The 12,494-nt window shown below is 38.3% G+C and overlaps 1 protein-coding gene across 4 annotated transcripts in view; it reads left to right on the forward strand.

Moving 5' to 3' along the window:
• Positions 1 to 11,287, forward strand: part of IP6K2 (inositol hexakisphosphate kinase 2) — a 32,220-nt gene extending 20,933 nt beyond the window's left edge. For 3 of the 4 annotated variants that reach the window (XM_075005546.1, XM_075005549.1, XM_075005548.1), the window contains exons 2-6: positions 2,595 to 2,894; positions 5,083 to 5,305; positions 6,210 to 6,385; positions 8,170 to 8,345; positions 10,496 to 11,287. In XM_075005546.1, the coding sequence (XP_074861647.1) occupies positions 2,693 to 2,894; positions 5,083 to 5,305; positions 6,210 to 6,385; positions 8,170 to 8,345; positions 10,496 to 10,993 (1,275 nt within the window). In that variant the 5' untranslated portion in view covers positions 2,595 to 2,692 and the 3' untranslated portion in view covers positions 10,994 to 11,287. Of the gene's footprint in view, positions 1 to 1,976; positions 2,895 to 5,082; positions 5,306 to 6,209; positions 6,386 to 8,169; positions 8,346 to 10,495 lie in introns of those variants that run through there. The other variant, XM_075005547.1, reaches the window with a different exon arrangement.
• The last annotated feature ends 1,207 nt before the right edge of the window (positions 11,288 to 12,494 follow it).

The following is a 12,494-nucleotide window of genomic DNA, read 5'->3' on the forward strand; positions in this document are numbered from 1 at the left end:
GATGATGATATAAGCATACTTTTCAATACAAATGTTGCTGTTCTTGTCTATCTCCACATAGATTTTGTATTGTATAACTAAATGAAGAGTGTGGTGGGTTTTTTAAGAATGTTGGTTTAATTTGTTCTTAAAATAGTTATTTTGATGCGGTCTTTTCTGTGGACACAGTTACGCTGTTATAAAAGTCTTTATACTGGAGTAGCTTATTTCCCTTGAGGTACTGGAATAATTTATTACCAGTATAATAACATCGCCATGAGTTAATGTTGTGCTGCTTTTAAATGTACTTTAAATGTACTATAGTTAAAGTAGCATAGCTTTTGTTTCTATACAAGGCTTTATTACCTAGAATTGAACAAAATTCCAGACAGCTGGGTTTGTTTTCTCCTGGAAACTTGATTAAATATTTGGGAATTTTAAAATTACCTTGAAACCCTGTGTCTGAATTTTAGTAGGTTATGCAGGAAACCCTCAAAACAAAAAAGTTGGCTATTAAAATTTAGCCTGTCTTAGAATCACATTGGAATACCTGTTTTTAAATGGCCTTTTGTGTTGTCTGGTATCTCAGAAACTGGCAAGTGTACTGGTGCTTAATTGTAGTAATTCTGATATGGGACGTCATAGTATATTTTCGTAAGGTGGGTAGGAATGCACTAGAAGTGCAAAGGATGTAATTTGCTGCAATGTAAAATATACTAAGAGTGCCATCTTCTGGATAAAAGTGTTGCTTAGATTGCCTGGATCAGTTTGTATTCATGAGGTAGGTTGAGGTCAAATTTCAGTACTAGGAAGCTCTAGACAAAAAAAAAAAAAACCTTATTAATATGATTGTATTTAAAAAAACAAAAAACAATCTAGTTCCAAATAAATATGGGAAGTTTTCAGTTTGTATAGGTCTGGGTAAAAATAGTGAATTCTTACTATACCTAGTAACAGAGAGGTAGCCTTGTTAGTCTGTATTCTAACAAAACAAAACAGCAGTATTTCTGTTAATGTAGATGTAACAGTTTTCTCTTACCAAGTAGCTTTAGTGATTAGAATCTGAAAAATATTAGGAAATTCATTTAGATTGAAAAAGGAGACATGCCTCCCTCAGTATAAAATGTAGCTTGGCTGTCAAATACCAACTTTCACAGTTTTTGAGAGTTCATTGTTCTATGTTAGGTGTTGCATACTTTTGCTATAGAATTTATTAAATTGATACATTTGCTTTTGTTTTCCTAATTTGATCTTAGTATAAAAATCTAGTTATTATTTTATTGCCTAATGTGTTCCCCACGGCAAATTTGGAATTTTATATGTGTTAAGTTGAGAGTGGGCGTGGGAACAGTTCCACTGAGAGAGGTGTCTTAGTTGAACATAATTTTTCTGTCGTCAAAATTAAATTGTTTGACCTGTGGTTTTTGGTAAATTAAATTAGTCAGGTAAACAGGTTAATGTTCATACGTATGAGAAGCATCTTAGTTATTTTTCGTTCTTTTAACATTTTTGCCTGTCAGACCTGTGGTCGTTGGCATAAGCTTCCTGTTCTTCAGCTTTTAAAGATAAGCTAAAGCTGCTAAATATCTGAGAAGGACAAACAAAAATAGCCCAGTGACCTAGAACACTTTGTAATTTCTTTATATTAAGTGCCTTATTCTTCATGTAACTGTGATGGAATAAAGTGTCAGTTCATTTTTTAAATACTAAAGTTGTTAATTGAAACCGAGTCTCTAGAAGTCAACCTAAATTTGCAAAGGTTTAATCTTTGAATGACTCCTCTCCCCATTCTGTACTGTTTTTATCTGTTAACATAAAATGGTAAAATAACAGATAACTGAAACTGATCTGCTGCTTTCTACAAAAGAATTCTTTGCCTCCAAGTATGCAATATGGTACATTTGAAAATTGCTGAATGGGGCAAAAAGTTAAACTGCTTAAAAGCTGAATTACGGTGATCACTGTTTTTTTACAGATAAAGTGGACAGTGCCTATTATTTCTGTTCTAAGTTATTGTTAAATAATGTGCTGTAGAAAGCTATGCAGGGTGGATTTTCATAGGTTCTTTTTTCTGTTCCTGGAAGAGATTGTCAGTTTAGTACATGTTCATGATATCTTATATCTAGAGCCAAACTTGGATGTAAACTGTACTTAATACCTAATGTGAGTATGTAGAATGAAAAGCTAAAACATGAAATTTTATCTTCAGTTTGCCCTATCCACCTTTCTGTTGATAAGAAAATGCTGTGAGGGTTTTTGAGGAGAATAGCTGAGAGAAGCAGTGTGTTTTTCCTGCCTCCTTTCTTTTGTATTGCTTCATCTCATCCCCCTCCTTCATTGTGGTGCTGCGTAGCAGCTAAATTTAATTCCAGTTGGCTGAGGCCTTGGTGGGAGGGATAAGTGGCTTTTTTCCTCTCTGCTTGCATGACCTCACTTTATTTGCTTCAGCACTTAGAGCTGTGAGGTTCTTCTCAGTTTCACCTGGCATTGAGGATTGTTTACATTCAGTTTTCTTTGGTGTGCCTTGTGAAAAGTAACTGTTAGCTTTGGTTGCTCAGACCTCAACATATGTAAAGCAATTAATGCAAAGGATTCTATTGTATTTGTTTTAACAGACTTTTTGAACTGGAATAAATACCTTTTGGGAGACAGAGCTACTGCTTCTGAACTGCCTTCACCACTTTCACATTGTTTTATCTAATGTGCTACAAGGATGAGCCCGGCATTTGGAGCTATGGAAGTGGAGCACTATGCCAAGGGAGTCCTGCTCGAGCCTTTTGTCCACCAGGTTGGGGGTCACTCCTGTGTCCTCCGGTTTAATGACAAGACCATCTGTAAACCCCTCATCCAGAGGGAACACCAATTCTATGAGACTCTCCCAACAGAAATGCGTAAATTCACTCCACAGTATGAAGGTATGTTATGAAACCTTAGACAGGGGTTGGGCTTTTTTTCTTGTGCAAATCCAAGTGTGCTCTCTTTCCTCTAAAATCTCTTCTGTGCAGAAGAGATTTTAGGGGGTTTCTTTTCATGTATTTTGATGTTGTCTGAGCCAGGCTGTGGAGATGCAGGGTGGAGATGCTTGCCAGTGGGTCTTTGGGCTGACTAACAGCATTAGAGTAGAACAACTCTGCTGGTGACAGCCCATATATCTCCCTTAGGCACAGACAGGTAAGTAGCTAACAGCTTGTACATGTTCTCAGTAATAGTTTTACTTTTGTTTCTGATGTGTATATTCTTTATTTTGTTGCCTCCTGTTTTAATGTGTGTCTTCAGGGGCTGGGTAAGATTGCCTGAATACATGTTGTGTGGAAGTTTAGCTGTATTGTTTTGTGTTTTGGCTTGTCCTCTAACTCTCATATATTAATCACCATAAATAACAATGCCAGTACAGCCAAGAAGGTTGAAAAGTTTCTTGTTAAACATTTGCAGTTTGTTTCTGCCTTTAAGGAAATGAAAATTCGAGGCATTTAGGTAGGCAAGGAGCAAGTAGCCGTGATGAGGCTGAGTCAGATGGTATGTAGGCGTGGAAATTCCAGTTCTTTTAAGCATTGCACTACAACAAAATGCTTCTTTCGTTATGGGGTTTGCCATTAACTACTGTTTGGAGATTAATTGATAAAATAAGTCTGAAGCATTTATTCATTTTAAATTGCATTTTAAGGCATTTTAGACTTGAACGCTGAGTAACGGTAAACAAGTTTATTTTAATGCTAAAATTGTAAAAATTGGAGAAGGACTTCAGAGAAAACGTTTGAGTTATGTTGCGTGAATGTTCATATACTTGCTGGGAGGTTTGAACGCATCTTATTAAAAGCTCATGGAATTGTTGAAGAAAATGTGGTCTGTAAATGATACTTTACAAAATGTTATAGAACAATTGTACTAGAATATGTGGTTTTTCTCTTTTGGGAAGTGTGGGAGGGATTTAGGGGTAAGGGGGCCTCATTGGTCCATCTCTGTTGTTTTTTCCAGGATAAAGTCAAAGGCCATTTGCTAGCTGGCTCCCCCATTTTTTCCTGTAGTCCTTTCCTATGTGGCAGCAGGAATGTCAGTCAGAGCTTCTGCACTCCCTACCCCAGCTACTATAGGTCCCAGAACCGCCTGCCCAGCTCAGAAGTGCCAATCTCTTGCTGAGAACTCTCCCCTCCGGCCGAGTGATGAGCTGCAAGAACTGTGCAGATTGCTTGATTTGAGGATAAAGAGAAAGGACTGAAAAAAAATTTAAAAAACATTCAGCCAGTTGTTAACGGCTTCTTCGATAATCATTGAAACTTTCTAATATAGCACTGGGGGCAACCCTGTCAGAACTTTCCTCTAAGACTCTTAATAGCCAATGCAGTGCTCTAGAGACTTTTGAGATGAGGAGGAAAAAATGCTTTCAAGGTTCACCATGTTTCTGTGTACCGCAATCAGATTTGCTTTGTATTGCTTTTTGTTTTTTATTTCACAAAACTGCTGCATAACCAACATCAATAAAATATATATCCCAAAAAGGGAAAAAAAATGTAAAATTAAACGTGGTGATTCTAAATGGAAGCCATTGAACTAGTATCTGTTGTAATGTGTGACATTTTTCTTGTTTTGCTGTCCTTGCAAGCCTTTCCCTGCCCTTGGAATCTAATAACCCGCAAAAAATCTGGATAAATGCTTTTTGCTTTGCTGTCATGCAAAACTGAAAGCTTTTGGTGTTTCTATGCAGGTTATTTTTCACTGCAAGATGTAAATATAAAAATGCTTTACATCTCTCCTAAGGTCAGACCAGTCAGACTTTTTTAAATTAATAAAATTTTTCAATAATTGAAATCGTCTCCTGTTATTATTTGTTTTATATTTGACTCTGTATATCACAGAGAAAAATTTCTTGTCACTATTGTTTTGTCTACATGATAAATTGTCTTCTCTGTGAGGTGTCATTTTGTCTAGATGTTTTGATATTTGTTAGGTTGACAGATGAGTTTTGGCCTGTGGCAAGATTAAAAACTAAGGACCTGGGTAAGAGAAAAACCAAAAGTTGCTATATTCTTAGTGTAAAATCAAGTTGCATAAAGTGCTTGTGTGTCAGTTCATTGATTACTTAACGGGTCATATTTCTTTCCCCAGGTGTGGTATCAGTTAGCTTTGAAGAGGATGAAGATGGAAACCTGTGTCTAATAGCCTATCCATTAAATGGGGACCACGATAATTTGGAAAGCATAGATAATTCTGACTGTGAACCCAAAAATAAGTTGTTACGGTGGACTAACAAAAAGGCTGTATTATTAGAAAATGACAAGATAACTAAGGAATGGGTTCGACAGCACAGGAAAGAGGAAAAAATGAAAAGGTAGGTCAAAGGGAAGTGAATGGTAAAGCTTTGAAATGTAACCTCCATGTGTTTAATTTTATTTGTATCTGTTCTTATGCAGATAGGAGTGAAATTAAACATTTGCGGGCTATGTTTCAATGCCAGAATAGAGATTTTATCCAGTCTTCGTCTTTCTTCTGCCATATTTCTCTTCCTTCCACTCTAATTTCTGTTGGTCTCCTATTTTCTCCATTGTGAAACAGTTTCAGTTGCAGAAGTAGTTTTCTTTAAGGTAAATTTCATTTATATCCCTGCACAGTTACATCTTTGTAGCAGTCAGGTGAGGAAGGTTAAAGGATTCTGGGTATTTTTAACTGTGGAATCTGCAAAGCATGAATGTTCAAGATTAAAGTTCAGCTGTGCTAAATGAGTCTTACTGGAGTCTTTTGCGTGGCTGATAAAGCAGGATTCCTAAAAGTCTGTTCCCAAGTCAAACCCCATGATCTGTATTATATTATAGTGGCATTTACCAGAGAGCTATGTAGCAAAATGGAAATCTGGAAAATTTATAGCTGTGCCCTGCATACTTCTGTCTAATTAGTTCAAGCATCATTCTGTACCTAACATTACTGTTTGCAGATTTCAACAGACCTTATGCAACAAATATAAATTAGAATATAGTGAGATTGTGGAAGTAGATTTACAAAGACTAAAATATTAGCAATGGGGAACTTGCCCAGAACCATGTATAATAAACGGTTGATGTATGCTAGTTGTTGGTACAAATATTTTGACATACATATGAATAAGCTAATTGAAAGCACTTGAGTGGTTTGAGTGTCAACTGTGTAATATGTAAAATTGGAACAAATTGAATCTTTTATTTTAAAAGGAGTGTACTTTTTCCATTTGGCTTCTGACTTCTTACTCTTTTGTTTTCTAGTCACAAATTAGAGGAAGAATTTGAGTGGCTGAAGAAATCTGAAGTTTTATATTACAGTGTAGAGAAAAAGGGGAACGTCAGTTCACAGTTTAAGCATCATAACCCATGGAGTATGAAATGTCATCAGCAGCAGTTACGGCGGATGAAAGAAAATGCAAAACATCGGAACCAATATAGTATCCTTTCCCAGAAGTAGTCAGTCTGTCTGTCTGTCTCTCTCAACAAAGAGAGATTCTGCTTTTTGGGTTAGAAAATGCTCCCTCTTCCCCATTTCCCCCCCTGCCCCTGACAAAAAAAAAAAAAAAAAAAAGCCCAGAACGCCCCAAAAAAACACACACACACCACCAACGCAGACTGTGTAGCAAGAACACGGAGTGGGGTTATCTGAAACCATAGTTTGTCAGATAGATATTGACTGTGAATGGACCATTACTTTTTCTGGATTTTGGCCTTGTTCTGAGCAACTCAAGAAATCCACTTCAGTTAGTGGAAAAGTTTCCAGCTAGACAAGCTTACTATTGCTTGAGTTTAGAGGAGTGGATTTCTGCTGTTTCTTCCTTTGGCGTGAGCTATTATATTTGTTGCATATGTTGGGATGATGTCAAAGGATTTAGCCTCTGCCTCCCCACCCTCTCAGTTCCAAAAACCTATCTTCTCAGATACTTTTTTTTAAAGTATAAGGAGGTTGTTGGCTTTTAATGAAAATAGATGTGGAAAGTTTTTGATTCCTTGAATGAGACTGTATCAGTATTTTTGCAGATATTTTTTTGTACAAATTGGTCCTTTGCTGCCAACAGCTTTCTAGTTTCAGCTGTTTTTTGTAGAAAGCAAACCGAATGTAAAATTTAATCTGGGTGAATAGCTGGGAAAATGTGAAAATCAGGAGTAATTACAAGCTCCTAAAAGCAGATTATACTTAACCTGGTCCAATGGTGCAGATTTTTTTTGTGGAATAGACAATGAGATTGCCTTGTTCCATTGGTGCCAGTGCAGCCATCAGAGCATGTATGGTTAACTCCAGTGAAGACAAAAGGTGTGTTTGTGAACCTTTGGAGTGATATTGATTCTCTTCCATACTGTACATAAAACCTTGAATGCATTATGCTTGAAACCGGCACAAATACAATAAAGATCTTAAAAACTATACGTTTAGGGAGGGGAATATTTTGTTTTAGGAGTGTTGATGATTGCATCACTAAAAATGTGTATGCATAAACACAATTAATCTATTAAAAACATGGAGAATGTTTAATGCAAATAAAATTCTCCCAAGGGATAGCCTCATAAACCTAGGGATAAGTTTCTAACTAGATGATTTAATGGGCCCTCATTACATTAGTATTTGAGATCTTCCCAGGTAGAACATCTCTGTGAAAGAAGGAAGTGGTGTTCTCATTTTAGAGATGGGGAACAAGGCACAGATTTTAGTGACTTTCCCAGTGTCATACAGATGTCTGGTGGAGAAGAAATTTGAACCAGATCTTGTGAATCACAGTCCAGTGCCTTCACCGCTGAAAGATTTTTTCCTCCCTTTATGGAAATAGTGTCTGCTAGGTTTTTTCACTCCATAAATAATGTAAAATTAAACTGTGATTTGCCAGAATGTAGTCAGCCTACTAAATAATGCAGCTCTTCGGGATTTTCATTTCTAATCCGGAGGTGCTTTTAGAGGGAGACTAGCAGAGCAAGCTGGAATCTGTAATCTCTTTGGGCTTCACCTCCAAATGAAAGACTAGATCATGTGCAGTCTACTTTGTTTAATGCACTATAGGTGTGTCCTTTTGGTTCTGGCTAAATTGCTAGTGTAATCATTGGGCAAAGTTTGGATATTTCTGTTTTTTAGACATTTCTCAGTTTTAACTTTTACTAACTGCTAAGAGACTCCACCTCCACTTGAAATGGGGCTGTCAGTGCTTTTGAAAACCCATGTTATTGTAAGGCTTTTCCCTTAACCAGTCAGAATTTATCTTGCTGGAAAACTTGACCTCCCGATATGAAGTGCCATGTGTGTTGGACCTTAAAATGGGTACCCGGCAGCATGGAGATGATGCATCGGAAGAGAAGAAGGCTAACCAGATCCGGAAGTGTCAGCAGAGTACTTCAGCAGTTATTGGGGTCCGTGTGTGTGGCATGCAGGTGAGTCTGAAATGGATTGTGGGTAGGAATGAGCAAGATGAGAATAAAATGGATACTTGAAGAGACATTTTTAAACATTCATTGCTAGTACCTTTGTGGTGTGGTACTATTAGCAAAGACTCCAGCTTTCTTCTGAAACAAGGCTGCAGCTGCTCAGAATTGAGGAAAATATTGATCTCCCAGGATCACCTATGATCGCAACAAACTTATTTTAAGATGGCAATAGGAAAATAAATATTGTTGCTTTCTTACTTCCTTATATTGTTTGCGTTTATAGTCTTAGATATGTCTTTATATCCAATCATCCCACTTCATGACCCTTTCCTTTCATTCACCTTTCTAACTGGAGGAAATTAGAGCACACCAGTCAGAGGCAACTGCATTTGCAACCTGCAGTTCTTCCTCTGCACCACAATGAATGTGTTCTGTGAGCATTAGATCAGCAAACAACCCTGTCTTCTTTCATTGTGTGTGGATCTTACTGTTTGGCTATCAGAACAGTGGCAACAATTCTTACAGTTAGTACAGTCCTGGAGATTGGGAAGTCTGGATTCTTTCCACTTCTGAAAGTAAACTGTGTGTAATGTGCAAACGAGAAGTTGACCATTAAATGTGAGTGATAAGATTATAGTGCAAATACAATGTTGGAGCAGCTTAGGCTTTCATTTAAAGTAATATCTTGCAACTTACATGTCATTCTCTGTCAACTGAATGATCTGACTGAATTCTAGAAAATGCCTTAAGTGCTTCACTGCTGCTGCACTGGCATTGAGAAGCTGCCCATCCTGCTGAAACGCTGGCACAAAAAGCTGTTCCAGTAATGTGGAGCTCCACTGGAGGCATGGGTGTTACTCAGTTCCTTCTAATTTAGATAGTGTAGCAACAGTTACTTTGTTCAGGAATGAAGAAGTGGAAAGAAGCCGTGGTATACCCCTCACAGACCTCACCAGCTATACCTTACCACTACAGCTGATGATGGTGGAACACTCTATACTTACCTGTTTGCTAGGAGGGTTGAGCGAATTGCTAATTTGTCTTCCTCCTCCCAGCTGCTATGAAATGGAGTGAAGATTATCTTTTCTTCCCCTTTTAGCTGCTGTGTGCAACGGTTAAGCCTCTTCCATTTCATCTGTAGATGTTGGTAAGGAGAGGGTGTGTTTTCTTCCTGGAGGTCTGAGTAGGTGGAGAAAATGACTTCTCTACCCACCGCCATTCACAAAAGCTCTGTCCTTCAGAGGGCAGTTATGTGGGGTACCTCCTTTATCATCCGATAGATTGGTCCAGTACCAGATGTGTTCACTCAGCACTCCCTGCACTGTTTGATAAAGTGCATGTTCCTGTGGCAGGGGCCCAGTTCACTGCTGCCTTAAACTCATGTCAAGAATAGAAATGCAGTTAGCAGAGAGAGACAGATGGGTGCCACGTTTGTTCACCTTTGAGAGTGCTCAGCTGGGGTAAAGGCCTGCTTTGCAGCTAATTTTGCATGTGTGCCCTCCAGACATAAAGGCCTCTGCTGGAGAAACATACAGATCTATAAAGGGTGGTTGTGCCATTTACAGGTCTCTGATCTATGAATGTAGATGTCACTTGATCTGTGGGGTTTGATTTAAATGACAGTCTGAATATGTAGGAAACAGCAGTGATTACTGATTGCTAAAAGTACTATTTCCTCCTTTATGGGGCCTTGCTTCAGTGTTGCATGTGGGCAGTTTTTGTCGTTCAGATTTCCAGCAGTTCTGGGAATAGGTTGGGAAAGGTGCTGGCAGAGGCATCTGTACGTGCTAATGGAGTGAGTGATACAGAGCGGCTGACCTACATGTAGTAACTTGACTTCAGAAATCTTGGCCCCAGCCTTCCTAATCTTTCTTAAACTCTTCGTCCCTTTCTTAGAAATGGAAGTGCTTAAGTCTAAGCCTGAGGAATTTTCAGTTTCCTTTGTGACTAGCAATACCTCAGACATTGGTTGGCCCATGGTTGCTAGGACGCTTTTCTCACCATCTGCGTACAAGCTGTTTTAAGTGACAAACGCGTTATCTTGATAAAAACTTGCTTTTCCTGCTGGGACAATGTTAATTTTCTGGGGTATGATTCACAGTTACCATTGCTGGAAATCCAACCATTCTTTTTCTTCTTCTCTCCCCCTTGAACAGGTCTACCAGACGGGCACTGGCCAGTTAATGTTCATGAATAAATACCATGGGCGAAAGCTTTCAGTCCAAGGATTTAAAGAAGCACTTTACCAGTTCTTTCATAATGGCAAATACCTGCGCAGGGAACTGTTTGAGCCGGTTATAAAGAAATTGACTGAACTCAAATCTGTCTTAGAAAAACAGGAGTCTTACCGTTTCTATTCCAGTTCCTTGCTTATCATTTATGATGGCAAGGAGTTGCAGGAAGTAGCTGTGGACTCAGACCCAGAGGACTTAGAGGACCTCTCAGAGGAGTCTTCAGATGAATCAGCTGGCGCATATGCATACAAGCCTACTGCTAGTACTGTTGATGTCCGTATGATAGACTTTGCCCACACAACCTGCAAGTACTATGGGGAAGATAGCGTGGTGCATGAGGGCCAAGACACAGGTTATGTTTTTGGACTTCAGAACTTAATAGGTATTATTAAAGAAATAAGAGACGAAAGCAGCGAATAAACAGTTTGAAATGCTCATCGGTAGAAAGCACTATAGTGACTCTTTGTATTCCAAAATTATTGGCCACTTTCTAGTGGTAGGAATCTTTACAGACTCAGTTGGGTTGGTCCCATCAGAGTCAGACTTGTTCAGAGGAGGGCATTTACTTACAATGGTGCTGGAGCTAGCACTGGCAAATCTTGGTATCCTTATTTATTTTAACAATTTCTTAAACATTCCATATTTGATGACTCAGATACCTCTGTTATCCCGGTGTGTATATGTTCCAATAAAATTCTTTTTGTTCATTGTAAACGGTTATTGTGTCATTGCTGTGATTAGAAAAGAGATGGAGTTTACAGATCTTCCTGGGCATAAAGTATAGAAACTGGGTTTGACCAGTGGATATTGAGGGAAATAAGCATAAATAAAATTATCTTCTTAAAATATACAATAAATTGTATTACATTAATTCAGGATCTCATTACTATACATCTCTTATGGTAAATAGCCCCATTTGGCTCTTCTGTACAAATTACCATTAAGATAAATTGACCCAAGTTTGAAGTCAGACAGAGCTGCTAGATTGCTGTACAATAGGAAAATCCATGTGCTAAAGTGTTTATACACTAATTTGAGACAAGATGCAATAAGCAAGTGTGACAAAGTGAGGGGAGATGAGAGCAACAAAGATCACCCCATTTCAGACTGATAATTGTGTGACCTGATAATGCCAAATCATCTTCAGTTTTTAAGAATATGTATCAACTCTTACCCATCATGCACAATCAAACCAATACCGATTGGCTGGTCTATTGTACATGTCACAGTAAAGGTGGGTTTTGAGGAAAATTTAAATGAGGAAAGCCTTATGTATCACTCCATGAACAGAGTCTTATGCCCAAAGGGCAGAGTGGAAGAAAAAGCTAGGATGGTAATGTGTGAGCAGCTGAAGTATGTGCAAGTAAAGCTGGCACTGCTGGCAAAGTAAATGAGATGATGTTACAAGAGGCAGAGCAGGCAGGTCATGAAGGACCCGATGCAGAGATTGATATTGGCGGAATGGGTTAGGAAGATGATCTTAGCAGTTGTATTCAGACGTGTCAGAGGAGAGTGGGATGTATGTACTGGGAGAGGCCATGGAGGTTGCTGCAGTAATCAAGATGAAAGATGGGTTCTGCCATTCTTTGGTTTATTACTGACGCACATTTATTTTCAGGTAACACATTGATTCTCCAAGTGATGTTCCCCTACTCAAAGTCCACCAGTTTCTTCTGACTTTCTTCTGTTCATACTTACTCTTTAATGGCTGAGGCTGCTAACTATTCTGACAGTGCTATTCTAAGTTTCTTGTAGATGTTCACCAAATTTTTACTGTTAGCTCTTCTCATAGTTTTGGTTTTTTATAGTGACCATCAGTCTTTGGCAGTAGTTAAATATCAGTTTTTGTTAAATTCCGAAATGTAATTAACTTGTCAAAGTCACAACTACAAGATATTATTAAAGCTTCATGAGGATCAAA

The sequence above is a fragment of the Carettochelys insculpta genome, chromosome 11 (genome assembly GCF_033958435.1).
Source record: "Carettochelys insculpta isolate YL-2023 chromosome 11, ASM3395843v1, whole genome shotgun sequence".
In the NCBI taxonomy this organism is placed as follows: Eukaryota; Metazoa; Chordata; order Testudines; family Carettochelyidae; genus Carettochelys; species Carettochelys insculpta.